General features: G+C 37.6%; 1 protein-coding gene across 4 annotated transcripts in view; it reads right to left on the bottom strand.

Moving 5' to 3' along the window:
- Positions 1 to 1,777: 1,777 nt before the first annotated feature.
- The window catches only part of SH3BP2 (SH3 domain binding protein 2), a 36,362-nt gene continuing 19,602 nt past the window's right edge, over positions 1,778 to 18,537 (bottom strand). For 3 of the 4 annotated variants that reach the window (XM_085577620.1, XM_021550696.3, XM_021550693.3), the window contains 12 exons: positions 13,138 to 13,277; positions 11,965 to 12,067; positions 10,181 to 10,298; positions 9,520 to 9,590; positions 9,070 to 9,158; positions 7,677 to 7,742; positions 6,626 to 7,124; positions 5,646 to 5,754; positions 5,259 to 5,314; positions 4,744 to 4,825; positions 4,470 to 4,529; positions 1,778 to 4,053 (listed from right to left, as the gene is read on the bottom strand). In XM_085577620.1, the coding sequence (XP_085433746.1) occupies positions 3,916 to 4,053; positions 4,470 to 4,529; positions 4,744 to 4,825; positions 5,259 to 5,314; positions 5,646 to 5,754; positions 6,626 to 7,124; positions 7,677 to 7,742; positions 9,070 to 9,158; positions 9,520 to 9,590; positions 10,181 to 10,298; positions 11,965 to 12,067; positions 13,138 to 13,276 (1,530 nt within the window). In that variant the 5' untranslated portion in view covers position 13,277 and the 3' untranslated portion in view covers positions 1,778 to 3,915. The remainder of the gene's footprint in view (positions 4,054 to 4,469; positions 4,530 to 4,743; positions 4,826 to 5,258; positions 5,315 to 5,645; positions 5,755 to 6,625; positions 7,125 to 7,676; positions 7,743 to 9,069; positions 9,159 to 9,519; positions 9,591 to 10,180; positions 10,299 to 11,964; positions 12,068 to 13,137; positions 13,278 to 18,537) is intronic. The other variant, XM_021550695.3, reaches the window with a different exon arrangement.

The following is an 18,537-nucleotide window of genomic DNA, read 5'->3' as shown; positions in this document are numbered from 1 at the left end:
CATCAGCCAGCCCAAGAACCAGCTTTCCTCTTGTTTTATATATCCAGCCAGCTCATCCTACAAATGGTTTTTAACACTGTCATTTCTGTAAAAAACCAACTCCAGGAGAGATATATGTAACATTACATTAAAAGTGATTCTTTGATATATCCAAGATTACATGCCTCTCAGGACCACATCATCAGCCTGAGAGGCTGAATTAACCACTTCCTGGGAACTAGATACTGTAAGGAGGAAGATACAAGTGAGGGACAGTAATGACCGTCCTGTAATTACAATACAGGAATGGGAACCCTGAAGGAATAGATTTGGAGGTGCCTGTGCTACAAGGCTTACTCCATACCCAAAACCTACTGAACATAAATCAGCCCATCCAGTTTTAAAGTAAGCTCAAATGCTCTCCATCTAGAAGTTCTAGTAGTGTTTGGTACTTGATATTCTTGGTACTTTTAAGTATAGTAAAAGGACTATAAGCTCTCCCACAGGGGTCTGTAATTATGAGTATCTCAACCACTCCCACTGGTAGGAAAAAAAACCCTCCTTGACTTCGAGGAGGTGAGTATTTCATAAGATGGAAACTATTGCAACATTTACTTGCTGCTAGGTGCAGTATTTAATGTTCAGAACAGCTGCCTAATGTTTCATAATGTGCATAAGTTTTGGTGATGCTCAGATGTCCATTTTGTAAATTCTACCTCAAAGTTTACTTTAAGAATTATTTTAACACAGAAAGATTAATTTATCTCTTTGTTCTTTAGGTTACAAGACATTCAGATGAGCAATTCTGCCAAACAATATTGCTACTTATTTGAGACAAATGAGCCAAAAGAATCTTAAGTTTCAAAGACCCAGCCTATTAAGTTCCACTTGAAGTTAGCTTTGATCTTCTATCTGAAGTCACTTAAGATTGATTTGTCCCAAATGACTTCCACACACATGCTCAGCTGCTGGATACCTGTTGTGTGGAACAGGCTAACCAGCAGATGTCCCCAAATTCTACATAATCTCACTTTCAGTTCCCAAAATCTTCAGCACCCTTTTGCACATTGCAAAGGATGAAGCCACTTGAGGCCATTAATATTCTTGCTACTTATTCACATTCTGAGGTGGGCAAAGCTTGACTGCTGACACAATGCACCTCTATTGTCACAGAAAAATTGTTTGGATATTGGTTCACTTTTTATGACATGCTGCCATTGATTGTTCCTTGTTTTATTTTCAAAAGCACTCTTAATATTTTTTTCCTAGAACAGCAATCCCCATCCAAATATGATCTGTAATACTTTTATCTGGAGGTTCAGTCACAGAGGCAAGACTTTTTCCAATATCAATGATTTTGACTTGGATATTACAAAAACTCATTAACTACATCCTTTATGCACATCAAATGCTGCTTTTACAATTCCCCACAAACTATTTTAAAGCTAAGGAGCTTGTAGGAGGTTGTAGACACAAAGATTGCTTGCTGGTGAAGGAATGAGGAGAGGCAGATTAGTGAGAAATAGAGGAGACATACTTAGCCATGCGTTGTAGCTGTCTTTCCTCCCTACAAACACCAGAAACTCACCTGATTTGTTATAAAGCAGACTAGACTAGTATGTAGGAGCAAGAGGACTAAAGAGTCTGAATTATTGCAGATTTGTTTAGAACATGAAGATTTGCTTTTTAGGGGCACTGAAAATTAATTCCTCTAATTCCACTGTTAGAAGAACACAGGTATGAACAAAACCATCAGAACACACCCCTGTGAAATGAAAGACAATTGCACAAGACAAGGTGGACTGGCATTGAAAGTTTATCCACTTCAGAAATCTATACATTTAGATACAAAAGGGAATTACACAAAAATTTACATATTTGCAACTCTCATATTACACAGGTAAAGAGCGTGTTACGGTTTAAATGGATGTTTACAATTTAAAAATCTTCTGAGTATAAGTTGAGCAAACAATCAAATATCTGAATAGGGCCACAAAGAGAGTATGATTGTCATAACACAATGAACTCAATTATTTCCAGACAGGGAAAATCTTACTCTATAGACATTTGTGAATATTGCAACAGACTTGAACTTACTCTGATATACATAAAAGTATTTGCCAAAAAAGTTTTTAAAATGCTGTCTTGGCTGAACCTTCTTTAGAGAGGGTTAATATCAGGGTAGTGCATCACAGGGATACTAATTTAAAATAAAAGGAATTAGACTTAAAATATCCAACATTCAACAGAATCTGAATTTTAAGTACTTCACATTCTTTACACACATAAGTCCTATTACAGCGGGAACAGAGATCAAAAGACTGATGTTGTGTATGTCTCTGTCTCTTGAAAAAGATGGAGGCAGAATTTCCTGCCTCAATTCCTGTGTATCATCTTCATATGCCATCTGATTAAGGACTAAATCCTGGTTTATTGTTTTCATAAAAAGAAAAGCATTATTCTGTAATAGTTTGGTTATGATTTTAAAGTTGTGACCATCTAACAAGATTAAAATGGGCATGTATAAACTTTGAAAAGGTAACAGAAAAAAGTTTATTAATAGAAATTCAGATTGATAAAAATCTAAATACCTTCTCCTGTTTCAGGAGTAGTTAAATTATTTACTATTGTTACAAGTATTGTAAACTTATTATTAGAGTATGAGACCATTATGACACTATTTTTGGATCAACAGAATTACTTAAGAGGTTATTAAAATTAATTTCTCCCCCATATTAAAATTCAGGAATAGAGTAATTTTGGCATACATGTCAAGCCCTTGGATTTAGGACACCTGTCCCCAAAATATTAGGGAAATAATGTTAAAAGCACCCTGGTAATGTCTATCACTGACAATAGATTAAAGACAGATTTTTGTTTTGCATGCTGCTACAAACTGAGTAGAAATTTTAATGATAAAATAAGTCTTCGTACCACACTAGGGTAGTGTGTTTTGCCCTACAACAGAAAAGAACGCATCTGGCTGACAACAAAATGTGACCACAAAGATTTTTGGATTGATAGTAGCATTACAATCATGGTTTGGTTCAGGTGGTTTTTTGTGCTTTGTTTTAAAGAACCTTTGACTATGGCAATGCGAGATAAAACTGCTAGTTGGAATTTGGAACATTCAAATGGCTCCCTTCCCTTCCCCCAAAATCTGAAGTAGCCCCTTCTCTTTTCTCATACCCTTTAAAAATACCAGTGGCATGAACCCTTCCAGTTCAAAACTAGGTAATGGGGCTCCCATGAAAGCCAAATCAATATTGTTCCACACATGTTGTGCATGTTATTAAGCAGTATGTGGGATGCCACACCCATATCAGCCAGATAGTACCTGATAGTAATTACTGTACTCAGAAGGTACAAGGACATAAGAGGTGGCTTAAAAAAAAGCCTAATTTCCTGATCATCTTCACCTATAGTAAATAAAATAATTTGCACAGAAATCTTCATTATGTACACATCAACTATACAAGTAATACAAAATATCTCAGTTCAGCACCAATGCTGACTTTAGGAGCAGTACCTCCAAGTCAGAGTATTAGTATTCCCTGTCACAATAAATTCTGACATACTTCCAGAAGTGTCCATTTGTTAGATCAGCTGTATTCAGATCACTTCTCTGTTCACGTTCATCTTCAACATTCCAAGGAGATTAGTAATAGCAGCAGTTTTATAAAAGGTGTGGGTATCCTGGACAGCTTTCACAGCCAAATCAGTTCAGATCTTTGTAAAAAGAAAGCCCATGAAATCCACTGATCTGGACTCTAAGGTTTTACCAGAAGTTCATTAAATGGAATTTATATAACAATTTATGTGAGAATAAAAGGTGGAAACAGATTCAGTTTGTGTGTGCAAACAGCAGGATGTCCAACAGTGGCAGGAGTCCTGTCCTCAGGGGCAGCAGGGTCTCAGTGAGCCATGGCTGTCCTGTCACCTTGGCTTAGAGTAACCATAAGGACACCTGAGAATCAGGCTGTCATGACTGGGTAAGACATGAGTGCTGTAGTACTCCACCAAACTTCCCATGTTCAAAAACAGGATGTCTGAATCCAGGTAAAACTTGCTGTCCTGTTATAGAACAAAAAGATATGTAACCATTGACAGTAATGTTTCCAGCTCAGTGTCTAAAGGAAAAAGGGCCAGAACATCATCATAAGAACTAAGTTCTTTCAAATACACTATTCCTTTGCAAACTAGTCAGTCATACAGATAAGTCCAAATTAAGCTCAGGAATTTACTAGGATTTGACTGGGGCTGAAATTTATGATGATACATGATACAGCAATTAGAAAGCCCAGATCTGAGTACTTGAACTTTTATCCTAGAGCAGATACTTGTAAATCAGCTGATTTTTACTGTCAGAGGTGGGAACAAATTTAGACTTTAACTTGTTAGTTCTGCTATTTACCTTTTATTTAGGCACATTCATTATATACACAGAGACATATGTAATCTAAAGATGCATATGTAGCACAGCTACTGACCTTTTCAAAGATTCTGTAGTTTCTCACTTTTCCTGCAGGTTCATCCCATACAACCAATACCTTGAAAAAGAAAAATGCAATGTATTCAGTCTATGCTACCAGCCTAAAAAGTTTTTTTTTACAATCACTGACACTACAATAGGGATTCTATCATATTTGGTTGCTTTAAGAAAATACCACATCTAAATGGTTAAGTGGTTTAACAAATATATAAAATGCAGTATGTCTCAATCAAGAAGCTTTTTGGAGGTTAGACTCAGAAATTGCAATTTACCTTTCCAGGCTTAGTAGATGAGTTCCTAATACAGTACAATCCATTTTGTGGTTGTCCTTGTGGGCTACTAGCTTTAAATATCCTAAAAAGAATAAATAATGACATATTACAATTATTCATGTACCTGTTCTTAGCACTCAGATAAATCCAATACCTACTGTCTTAAAATTCTCAATACAAATATCTGGTGTGGGTGTAATAATTCCTAGTAGAACATAGCTGAAAGAAAGTCACTGTTCTAGCACCTGAACCAGCAATGCAGCACAGATCATCTGGCTCTCTGGTTCCATCCAGCATCCTGTCAAAACTACTTCCTCCAGATGGAGCCAAATCACATTGCATTCTCATCTGTCAATTACTATATGACCATTGAACTAACTTCTCTAGAAAGTGATTTGCATATTAAACATTTTAGTGCATGTTTTAAACACAAGTTTTCAGAATTATCTTTGGACTACAGTTCAGTACACGTTTTTGTAGGACTTCTAAGGAACTATTTTAAAACCACATTTTACCTTTCAACTTCGAAGGATTCAGAGGTATTAAGAAATATTGAAACAGGCAGCCCAACCTGTAAAAAATATAAAGAAAATAAATCACCATTAAGTCAACGACAACTTAAAACCCTAGCAACTTGTTATGCAAATAAGATACAGCCATAATCTAAAATAATTAATGGTGATTTAATCTTCACTCTTCTTTCACCTTTATATCCAATCTTAAAACTCTGTAACTTATCAAGGCATTCACTAAAGCTCAAAAAGAAATGAAAAAAACTACACAGCACTGTGTTTTCAGAAAGCTACTCTTCTCCTTAAATAATGCACTTAAAATGTTCCCAAAGATATACACAACCAAGGAAAAAAATATTCTTTTAGAATGGATCATCTGCTTTGTCTTACTTTTTCATAATCGTCATCAGAGTCATCATCGGGTTGGCTTGGCTTGGAGGGCACTGCTGGTTTTTCAAATGAAAAGCTTCTAAAACTCTGTCCATCTGGTGGTGATCTCCTGGCAGAAACAGAATGAGCACTGAAGGATATCTTATCAGGAAAGCAGAACAAATATACACAAAACACTGAAGGAATAGTAAAACTAGAACTGAAGTTCAGTTTAGCCCCCAAATCACAGAATCCTAGAATGGTTTAGGGTGGAAAGGACCTTAAAGACCATCTCATTCCAACCCTCCTGCCATGCACAGGGATACCTTTCACTAGACCAGGTTGCTTGGAGCTCCATCTAAAGTGTGCCTTCCAGGGATGGGGCATCCACAGTTATGTGTCAGTCTGTGCCAGTGCCTCACCATCCTCCCAGTAAATAATTTATTCCCAATATCTAATCTGAACCTACACCTCCCCTTTTTCAGTTTAAAGCCATTCCCCCTTGCCCTTGCACTCCATGCCCATGTCAAAATCCCTCTCCAGCTCTTTTGTAGCTCTTTTAGGTACTGGAAGATGTTCCAAGGGTCTCCCCAGAGCCTTCTCTTCTCCAGGCTGAACAACCTGTCAGCCTGTCCTCTTAGAAGAGGTGCTCCAGCCCTCAGATCAACTCAGTGGCCTCCTCTGGATGAGTTTCAACAGTCTTTCTTGTTTTGGGGGCCCCAGAGCAGGAGGCAACACTTGCAGATTAATTTAGATAATCACAGATTAATTTGGGTAAGGAGAGACTTCTAGAGATCATTTAGTCCAAGCTCCTGCACAAAACAGGTCCAACCAGATCAACTAGATTCATTGCAGATTTTCAATAAAAGGCAAAAAAAGCACAACACAGAGAGGGATGGTGCAGGGAAGGGACACAGATGTTGTTATGAACCTGAGTGTGCCTAAACTTGTTAACTAATAAGTGACTGAAAAACAATAGTGCATTGTGTTTTTATACTTACTGTAACTGGGGACATAAAGATTTCTCTGTTCTGGGCTTGACTGCAGGGGGCTGGTGGCTTGGCATGAGTGGCTTTGGGATCACTGGTGGCACAAACAGTCCAGGTTTACCATGTTCCCTTGGCACTTTGGGCTCTGCTAGCTTTTCAGCAAGCTGTGACAACTTGGGTTTATTGCCTGGCAGAGGAGGAGGAGTCCGTGGGGAAAGGTTTAAGCCTTTTAGCTTCTCACATGCTTCTGGAGGAGCAAGGACTTGGGCTGGAGGCAGAGGCTCTGGAGGCAGTGGGTGAGACTCTTTGCCACTTGCAGGCTTTTTGAACACAGGTAAAGGGGGCACAGGGGGTGGCTCTAGTTTGATTTCAGGTAAGCTCCTCTTAGGAGGTGGTGGTGGTACTGGTGCAGTGGGTTTGCCAGCGAAGGAATGTGCCCTTGCTTCTGAGTAGGGAGATTTCCTGATGTGAGGAATGGGCGGAGGTGGGTACGCAGGGGGCAGGACCATATCTGCAGAGAGAAAACCAAAACACATGACACACTGAGGGGGAACACAGTATGTCATCAAAAGAGACTGCTCAAATCCATTTTCTATGTGTCTAAGATATTTCACTGGCATCAGGTCTGATAGTATTCAACATGCTGGCTAAGCATTTGACTTCCAGCACAATTCTGAAAATTATAAGTAATAAACTCCTGCTATTTTTCTTCAGGCGTGGCTTATGAAGGCTTAGTAAAGTCTTTTCACTTTATATCTGTTTTTTCCTTAAAAGCATTACTGCTGCTCCAGACCAGATACAGGTCATTCCAGGCAGGAGGCTCCAAGAAAACACACCCCCTAAAGGCATGCAATACCTTCTGTAAATGGTTACTGCTGTTATTACAAACTCCTGACCCTAAATACCTCTCAAGATTAGCTACCTCTACATCACCTCAGTTATTTTGCCAGCTGGAATAGTAATGACTAATGCAAAATAATAACCTAGCATTCCACATGAATATTGCCTTCACTGGGGGCCTTTCACAGGGCCTTTTGAGAGGGGAATCAAAGAAATCACATACCATCCTTCACTATGTCAGAAGTATCCGGCTGCAAATAAGACTCATCCTCTTCCTCCTGATCGTAATCTGCAGATAAAAATCAGAATGTCAGACTCTGATAAATACTCTTGGAACGTAGGAAACCTAAGAAAGAGTATCAAGTACTTAGGGCTCCTTAAAACAAATATTTTTCAGGTATTTTTTCTAAAGAGGTGAAAAAATTAATAGTTTTGATCCATCTTTCTGCTATCTAGATTTTCCTAAATTTTTTACGTCAATTAAAAAAAGCCATCTCTTATAACAGAGGCAGATCAAGTACACTGCACATTATTTTTTTTTTTTTCAACTTACTAATTAAAACTATTTTTTTGGTGACACTTGCTAGTGTTCCAGCCTTCCTGAGACAAGTTCAAATCAGTTGCAGAGACACAACTACATGGATGTGTTGACAAAAGCACTTGGGAAAAAAACATAGCCCCCAAAATTTAACCCTATCGCAGAAAAACTTATGATTTTGCAATATGGAAGATTAAAAAAGCTTAGTGACCTACAAAACTATTTTAATTCTTTTGCCTTGCTCTGGCAAAAACAACAACAAAAAAGCACCTCTACAAACAGCTTAAGTGGTTCCAATGTTGCCTTTAACTGTAAATCAGAATAGCGAAGCCACAAAAAACATGTTACTTCTAGGCAGTAATTTCTCATCATTGATTATAAGAGAAGCCTGAAGGACAATATGCAAGGAATGCCCTAAAAAAAGGCTAGAATATCTGATAAAAATCAGTTACTCTAATTTTCCTAATTTAAACTCCTACCAGGCCTCTTATCATCATTCATCTTGCATACAACCCTCCCCTCCCATAAAAACAGAAGGACTAAACTACAACCCCACATGAATTGCTGATGAGTCTGTTCTCCTCTGCTTGCAGCAATGGAACCGGATTTCCTAACAAGACCCATTCCTGAGAATAGTCAGGAATTTCCTTTCAGGAAATGAGAGGACTTGCTCTCATCAACACTGCCCTTAGAAATCTGAAAGAGCACATGGGGAAAGGCCAAGAAAAGGATCCCTGCTGACCCTCAAGGCAAGGTTTCTCATGTTGGTTTTCACAAACATTTATTGACTAGGAACTCCATTGCTGAAATATGCTACCTACTTGACAGGCTTTCTGTCATGTCCTCACTTTTAATTAACCTCCTTAAAGGATCTGAAATTCTTTCATTTATTTGTACCAACAGTTAATGGCACAGAATACCTGTTGCTAATTTAAAACTACAACAGAGATGCACCTTGTGAAAAAACACCAGCTACAAACTGGATTGGTTTACTTAAGCTATGGGAATAATTCCTGCAGAATTCAGAAGAAATAAATAAGCAACAAAGAAGCCTTATTTATCAGTCTGAATTTGTCACCTTCATTTTCTGCTGAATGGTGGGAATACTTGATGTCAATGGGACGTTCTACTGAGCCATAGAAACTGTCTGCATCAGAACCAGAGTCACTGCAAAAGAAAAGACAGTTACTTTTGTTTAGCAGGACTGCAGCACTGGAAAAGAATGCCAGAAAAGCAGAAGCAATCTGTTCCTATTTCCCAGTTAACAGACAGATATGTTGATGCTGTATTTTAAAATATTTAATTTATTTTACACAAAGCTGACAATGAAAGTGCTCTTCATTTAAACATGTGGGGTTTTCTTCATGTTCTTTAAAATATAAATTGGGAAGGGATTTTCTTCTTGAGTCTTACTGTGGCTGTTCTTATTTAACAGGAAGTTACTTGTAAGTGCAAAAAGCCTAAAACACCACTGTGAAGAGCTAGTGCAAAAGGGAGAAAAAAGACAATAAAGAATAAGGGTTTATACCTAAATTCTGTTATTGTTTCTTTCTTCTCATGGTAGTGACCTATTTCCCTTCTCAAGGATAGCATCCAATTCTAAACAAAAATAAAAATACAACATTCAGCACATCAATTTTTAAATCATTAAATGCAGTTGTATCTTGTCCTGTAAGATCAGAGTAACTGTGCAGGGAACATACCTTGAAATAGTATTTATCCATTACTTTTTTTTATTGAAAAGACTCAGCAGTCAAATGTTTTGACTATCTAAAATGCTGTAGGAACCTACTGAATTATTAAATTTTCAGTTTGCAAATTTCAGGCTGTTATTCCTAAAGCCATATATATAGTCAGAGTATGTTTACAGGTGAGAGATTTCACTGAACAGTTTTCAGAACTTATCAAAAGCTTAACATATAATTACTTTTTCCTTGGTGAAAAATAAATACAGAATATTTATTAAATGTGGAGAAACCCATACCATCTAGTATGTCACAGCCATTCCCTAAATTACAAGTTGAATTAACACTAACTTAATAGTTAAAACTTCAGACATAATTTTCAGAGGAGCCCAAAGAACTAGGTATACAAATTTCATCTGCATTTCTAGTTCGTTCAGATTTTAGGGAAGTCTAAGATTCACTTTTTGCTTCAAGGAAAATGCTATTGCAAAAGAAGAAAGTTACCTTTCTTTCATCTTCAGAAGAAGCTGAAAAAAACCATGTCCTGTGCTTCTTGCTTATGTGAACTAACTTGAAAGGAAACACATTGCTTGATGTTGTCTCCTCAGCTGCCCTCATAACCCTGAGAAACAGAACAACCAATACAGAAACACCTTAATCTATAGTTAATGTTAATAGTTCATCGGTAGCTAATAATGTTATGCAATGTCATGAAGACTGACAGAAAGCAGTTTCACTGGCCAGTTTTGCTTTATGGAAAATATCCCCAAGCCCAGAAATTCACCACAGAAATCCCCATGTGTGCATTTGCAGCACTTCTCCATTATTGTGGTAGAAGGGACAATGCAAAAGGAAGAGCACTTGTCAATCCAGCAGCCAGACCTTTACAAACATCTGCTTTGACCTGTTCAAGAGTTAATGAATCACATTCATTCATACGCATCACACACTGCCAGAGGTACTCAGGGTGCTTGTGGACCTTATTTCAAGAAGTCACTATTTCAGAAGACAAATTAAAACACATTTCCCATTAAAATAAGGAAAAGCTAATAATAAAAGCAAACTTAATTTTTACATGTTTCCCTTATAAACACTTCCTTGAACATTTTTTATTATTTTAAAGTAAGCATAACTTAACCACTTTCTTTTTTTTGTGTGTGTAAGGAATTTCTTCATTTGGGGCTCCTGGGAGAAAAAAAATATCTAAAAATCCTTTATGCAACTATTTCAGCAAATTCTTTTTCAATGTTTGTCTGTGCTTTATATTAATCAAGACCTGGTCCCTATTCCAACCAAGGCCTCTACAAGGCTGCTAGAATGAAGATACATAAAAAGGAGTGAACAACCTCGAGCATTTACAGATTCCACGGTATTGTTCACATTCATGTGGATAGCAGATGCTGGTGTCATGACAAAATCACTGTGTGGGTTCCTTCTACAAATTAATCTTGAATTTTTAACTAGCTATAGTGTTTACCAGTGCATTCCCTTAAATATATGCCATTGTCATGCTCTGTTAGAAAAGTTCTCATAAGTAAAGAAAAGGTAATTCCTTGTTCCACAAGTCTGAGAACATTATACAGTACAAGATATACATACAAAAATACCATAAAATTGCAGTGGTTAGGATCAATACAGTGATATTTATTTACATCTCCTCTTTCTCATTAAACCTTACTTAGCATCAGTTTCAATAACAATCCCCTAGTTAGGTTGGACTTTTATTAGTAGGCCTTGTACTTATGATGCATTCAGATTCTGACAGTACTGGCTAACTTGAAAGCCACATATTTCTGTCTTCAACTTGCAAAGTAAATATTAAGATTAAAAATGTGTAGTGAAATGAGTCAGATACTCTGCACATGCATTCTCTTATTTAGCACTTTGTAGTTGCTACAGTTTCATCACTAACTACAGTTTGCTGAACTAGTAAGTCCATACATTTTCTCTTCTGATTCCTTTCGAGTCACTACAGAATAGAGGTGGTCTGTCTGAAAGAATCCACATCTATCTGCATGTGCAGTCTGCATTAATCAGTAACAGGAGCAAGGCCATTGCAATTCAAACAGCTTTACTGGTTAAATTACAGAAAAGGAAAGCTATCCACTTGCTGAGCACAGGAAATGTCATATATACAGTTTGAAAGGAATACATTTCTTGGAATCTGAGATCAATGCTTAAACCAAGCAACAGATGTAGCTGTGTTGAACTTCATAAGAAATGAAACCCATAGCCCTTAGCATTAAGTAAAAGGAGCTTGGGTGTTTAACAACTTCCTTGGCACTTACCTGTTGTAACCTTTCAAAGAAAATGCACCCTGGGGAGATGCAGATGTGCTGCTCTTAAAATAGTAGATACATCCCTCGTGGATAATAACAAATCTCAGTGGCCCTGAAAAGATAAAAAGTGAACAAAATATAAATCCAAGGGCAGCAGAACAAATAGAACTTCTTAGCATGTGTAGAATTATTGTTTATGATCTTAGTAAAGATATGAATCACTGTAAATGAGTACAAACTAGTTAAGTGACAGCTCATTGATGATCAGCCACACAGTGAAGCTGTCCATTTGCAGTTTCAGAACTAAGAGTAATATTGGATACCCTCACCTGAGAGGCAGCTGATCTGAAAACTTCAAAAGAAGCCTCAGAGACTGCAAGCCTGACCTCCACCTGTGCTCCTTTATTAGTGGACTAAGCAATAGCAGCAAGGCAGCCAGAGTATACAAACATATATTTACACCCATCCCCAAACCATTATCTCCCTCTCCTCTTTCACCTCAAGTACATAATCCTGGCAACAAAATTATATCCTGCTTTCTTTTTTTGAAAGAAGCCAAGACTCCTTCCTTTATCAAAGGCAGTAATCTTTGTCCTTAACTATGTAAGTATAGTTTCAGTATAAACAGGGATACCAAATGAAAAGCATATAAATAAACTCAAAGTATGAACTTTTCCCCATGTAAATAGACACTGATTTCAGAAGAAATTACTGTTATGAAGTACAGCCCAATGTTGGCAGTGAGAAAATTTCCATTTCACAACAGCAGTAGGAGATGGGGATATTTTTTCCAGTACAGAATAATCAACTGGAAAAAAAAAAAAAAAAAAAAAAAAAAAAAAAAAAAAGCTGAGTACTAATTTCTTTCAGAAAGGAGCATTTGAAATTGATACATATCCTGGGAATCTGTTTGTCTTGAAAATCTTACTTGTGAAGGACTTGACAAGAGAACTAAACAAGCAAAATAAAATCAACCCCAACATATATTATTGAAGATTTAAAGTTGCAAAACAATTAAAGGAAAATCTTTCAACATGAGTCTTTCATACATATATTCCAGTAAAATTGTATTCCAATACAAAGTGGAAAAGCAGCTTCAAGTCTTCTAACACGAAATCTGCTACTGGGCCCAGAGGCAAGCATTTAAAACATGTAATTTAGTTAATACCTCATTCAACTTACACTTCAGGATCTGCAGCTGGGTGCCTCCTTTTTTATGAAGATACCCTGACTTGGTGACTCCTCCAGGCATTGTCAGAAGGTTTTGTGCTCCAATTGCCTTCATTGGGACTGGCCAGACCTGCTCCTGCGAGGCCATCATTCTGCAATTCAGAATAATTAAAAACAGAGCTTTTAAAAATCTGAGTTTAAATCTCAGATTTACTTTAAGAAATGAGTACTGAGAAGCAAAGCTTGTTTCCTTAAACAAGATTTCCAAACAACTAATGTGGTTCAGCACTCAAGAATGTAACACAGGGTGTTCAAAGATTCCAGGAACTTTGTAATGTATAAAAAAAATGTGGTGCAAAAAGCCCCGATTTATTTTTATACAGCTCTCAAAAGTGATTGACAGTTGTTGAAACAAAGGAAAAGTGCTTAGTAAATTTTACTTAAGTATTTATGTTTTAAAAATACTCCAGATAACAAGATAACACTGCAAGACTGAATCAGGCAGGTGACTGGAAATAAAATTGGTTTCTTCTCCCAAGTGCTACATGACACACGTATATACAGAAAATGTCATTTTCTGTGCAACAAGGGAAGGAATCAAGTCAAGGTTTAGTAACTGCAGCATCCAATACTACTTCCTCTTGATATTTATATGTTTTATTCTTTAACTCTTAATTCTTTAACTAAAAGAATTAGTATATAATCTCATGCTGTATGTTACATGTGACAGTATCCTGTGCAAATGAAACTCCTCTCAGATTTCTGCAGGCTTCCATTTAATTTATGTATCAATTATTTATGTAATGCTCCACCAAGCATCTCTGCAGTTAGCACTCTTTCTGCTGTCATCTTAAATCAAATAGATTAGCTTCTGAGGTAGTAACTTATTCTGTCTGATATGTCATTATGAACCCTTTCTTCAACTACTAATAAAACTAGGTTAAAAATCTTACTGTGTCTTGGAGAAAAGAAATCACACATGGATAGAGTGGGAATTTTGACCTAGACATAAAAGGATCTGTTACCATCAGACATAGGGCTAGAGACCTTTGCTGGTAAAAAGCAAACTAATCAAGTTCCAGTTAATTAGTTTCTGATAAAGGAATAATGGTTTAGAACTGAAAAGCTTTCAGTGCAGGACTGAAATTTAATGGATCTTGTTCGTTTCTCCTTTTCCCAAAAGGGGCAACAAGGGAGATAAATTGTGGGGCTCAGCACAGAATCCAAGAGCCTCAGCACAACACCCTACCCAAGCACTTGCCCCTCCAACTTAAAGTGGCTTTTTCCATTCTGAATAGAATAAGGAAGTGTTTCAGATTCATTGAGGAGCAACAGCAAAGTACGTATCCATTGTATGGCTTAGGAAAAATGGAAATGGAAGTCAATGGACCTTGCATTTGGGATCAGTTTAGGATTTAGATCTGTTTGCTGGTGACGCATGTGTGGGAAAGGGTGGAAATTCCTAGCAATTTCTACCAGGAGAGTTTAAACTAAATTAAATTCTCTAGGCAGCATAATTATGAAGCAGATGCAGCCAGAGAAGGTAGGATCCAAGCCCCTGAAAAGGCTCCCGTAGCAGACACGTCAAGACACCACGGTATCCCAATTTTCCCCCAGGACCTCCCTGCTCACCAAAAAGTAAGTTGCTTTTGTTCTACTCAGCTATATCCTTCCTTCTGCTGTTTCCTCCCTGTTCTTTTTAAATGACTGAGATCTTTCCAAGCTGAGTTATTTCCTCCTCCTCCACAATGAAATTTCTAGCAACAGCAATGTGTCAAAAAAAGGGGCTACTCACGTGTTTTAAGCTTTTAGGAATAAAAATCAAAAAATAGTAGCAGAAGCTAACACTCCCCCTGCCCCCCTAAATCCTTCAAATTATTTCTCCACATCTTGCAGAAAAGTTGAAGTGAGGAAAGTGGAGAGTGTTACCCAGCTGGCTGCTGACGCCAAACCACATCAATACTACAAAGAGTGATTTCCTTGAAATAAGGATTGCAAAGGCAAGTCCTGGGCTTATTCTTTTAAGAATATACACATCAATGCTTAAACATTAGAACTTTTAAAGTTACTTTAGTCTATTTCTAATTATGTTCAGAAAATAGACTAAGTAAAAATTAAACCTTTTCATTCGGGTAAATACATTCTGATACTACTTTCCCAACGTTAGTCTCAATGCCATCTAACAGCTTCAAGTTCATCTTAGGTCTTCCAATCCTCTGTACCTTTACTACAAAGAACAGAAAAAGGACTGAAGCACTCAGTTTCACACCATGCACTGTTTCAGTGTTCTGTATGTAGGCTGAAAACCTACAGAAGAGGCAGAGTCAAATGTCTCCAAGAGGTTATCCAAAACAACCAGTAAGCTGAAATTTCTAGGAAGCCAAAGTCAAACACTGGCAATAAGTATATGCTACCCTAGGTAAATACAGAAAGCAGAAATATTTGTCCTGGTCATGTTTGCCTTTTATAGGGGAGTGCACAAATCAGACTACTTACTAAAGCATGTCTGGATAGGCCTTTTCTCCTCTACCTGAAAAGCCAAATCTTAAGGCAGACAGGAAAGAAAAGAAAAACTATGGAAGCAGAGGAGAAAGCAGAGGTGGGGGGAAAAATCAATTTCTACAGTGTGCTGACTTTGGGATTTACCTGATGGGAAAGGACAGCTAAGTATTGGGTTCTGCTTTCCCTTTTCACAATCCTTTCTTATTTTTGGCTACTTACTATAAAACAGTCCTGAAAATAGAGACCAAAATGTGGAACTTCCCCAGGCCAGCTAAGAGAATAAAAGAAGTGAGTAAAAGGAGACACAGCTGAAATCCATGCCACCAAGTACACAATACATGATCTAAAGAGCCCACCCAATGCACCAGGCTTTTCAATAGATTTAGAGGCAGCTAAGCCTATTATCTGGATTTAAGTGTGGCTTATAACACTCCCCATCATATCTGTACACTCCTCAAGCATTTTCATTTGCAGGCACATAGCAGACACTTAGGGAAGACTTCAGTATTATGAGATGAAATCTTCCAGTTATGCTGCTAAAATGCATTTCAGTACTTTGACTCTGGTCCCAGTCAGATTCTTCTTTTCTTGACTGCAGAAAACAGCTCTGTAAGGACAGATGTTGCTGTTTTGCACCACACTGCTGGGAGAAAGCTGTCAACACAAATCTAACTTCAGAATCTTTATTGTAGCGGGGGGAGAGAAGGAAAAAAAAAATGGAAGCCCAAAGATTTTTGTGGTCTTAGCATCTATAGTATGGTTGCTTTTTGCTCACTGAATGGTTCCTTCAACTCTTGTTGTAACTTCTCTAACAGACTACATCAACAGATGGATGTTGCATTACCATGTACACATCATAGCAGCTGCTGAAGTCACTGCAGAGCCTGATAATTTTGGCATTACTGGGAACAGAGGGATATTTCCCAGTTGTTTCTTATGCAGTTACATTCTTACACTACGAGACAAAGCCCCCATCACACATTTTCACCTCTGGTGCATCAGAGAGACTCTTCCACAGGGCTGAAACCCAAGTTAACAGAAAGGGCTCCCAGTGCAGCCAAAGCTCCTCCTGACACTGGTTCTCCATCACAAACAGAGGGGAACATCCCATGCATTATTTGGTGAAAGCTTCTAGTAATAGATACACACTTTATTCCTCTTCCCACTCACCAAGGAATTAGATACATATTTTTAACCAGTTTTTCCACCAAGTCCCAAACCCACTGCATGTGGCTACTGAATTAATTTTCTCCCCCACTGAATGGAACCCTCTGAACAAGAAGAGGACCGCAGCAGTCAGGGAAAGGTCTTGCATCACTATTTCTCAGGTGATCCCTGTGACAATTATATGCCTATGAGGGAGATGAAAGGCCTTGCAGTGTAGCAGGAGAAATAGTAGAACAGCAGTTTCTAGGATGTTCTTCATCATTCAAGAGTGCTTTTGGAAAGACAGAAGGGTGCAATCAGCACCCTGGAGCATGATACAGAGCTTTTATAATCACTATTGTAACTGCTTCTTATATACAAACTGGTCTACCAGACTGAAAACTAAAACAATTTGCAGTGTATTGCTAATGTATCAAAGTCACCCCAAGTCTATCACATCAGTATACTTTTCTCAAACACTATCACAATGAGCCAGCTTTTATTTCAAAGTACCCTGAAAGTTAAACAGCAGGAAAAAAAGTGAATTCACACACTTCATCTCGTAACCAGGATAGGGCCAGTCAGATACAGAAGTGAAACATAGTACTGAAACGTAGTACTGCCACCAAGTTCAAACTCTGAATGGATAGCAGACTTCTGTTATTGTGTAGCAGGTAAAGATCTATATCTGTGAGGCAATTTTAATCTAACTGCTCGCTCAATGGATAGAGAATAGCTAGAAGGAAGGCTAGGGTATAACTTTACAGGCTGAAAGGCCCTCCACGAGTAAAAGTAAAATTCTGCCACATGAAAAATCTGGATTACATTGTAGAAGAACACTTATCCCTCTTGGCCTTAAGAGTTATTGGAGTTCAGCCCAATTAGAGCAAATACAAGTTGATTCAATTAAGGATTGCATCCTGGAAAAGTCCTCAGATCTTGCTTAACTTCAGCAGAATATATGGCAGATGTGATTATCTCCACATCTTGCAGTATATAGGCAAAAAAAATATTACCCTCTTCTGAGATTACAGCTGCCAATAGTTGTTTTAAAAGTTATCACATATTACAATAATATTTATGATCTGGCCCTGTTTGGTCATGCTGGAAAAAACAAAAAACCAGCCTGAATTTGTAACAACGCTCTCTATGCCAATTACTGAGAACTTTTACAACTGTAATCTCATAACCTCTAGTCCTTAAATTTTTAGTGGAAGCAAAACATAGCTAAATTATGCAGAGGGAGACTGAAGTATCAGGCTTTACCAAAAATGAGGCAGCATTACACAGTGCAGAACAGGAAAAGTTTCCCCTACACGCTCTTAGCAATTCTCAGTTAGAATAATTTCTGTTTCAATCATCTAAACATGTACCATCTGTTCTTAATACTGCTTTCTGCAGAATTATCAGATTGTAAATTTGCTCTTGTAAATTTATTAACTATTCTCCAGTACTTCTAAAATACTTTTCTATATCTCGCCTACTTTTTCTGGTTACACATTCCATTTCTTAATACCTCTAACAGCCCCTTTCACAATACTCTCTCAGAAAGATTAATAGCACAGTACAAACACTGAAGTAGAAACAAGATCTTACAAGACAAAGGGAACAGAGAAATAAGCCCAACTGAGATACGGCGTATAACTAAATTCACTCTCTTTAACTTGCTTCAACTTGCTTTTCTTTTCTGACAAGTTTTCAACCAACACCCAACTCATCTCTTCCCACTCCAATCCTTTATCATTGAATTTTCTGCACGAGTTC

The sequence above is a fragment of the Lonchura striata genome, chromosome 4 (assembly GCF_050655825.1).
Source record: "Lonchura striata isolate lonStrDom1 chromosome 4, ASM5065582v1, whole genome shotgun sequence".
Lineage (NCBI taxonomy): Eukaryota > Metazoa > Chordata > Aves > Passeriformes > Estrildidae > Lonchura > Lonchura striata.
The sequence above is the reverse complement of the archived record's forward strand: the minus strand, read 5'-3'. Positions and strand labels throughout refer to the sequence as shown.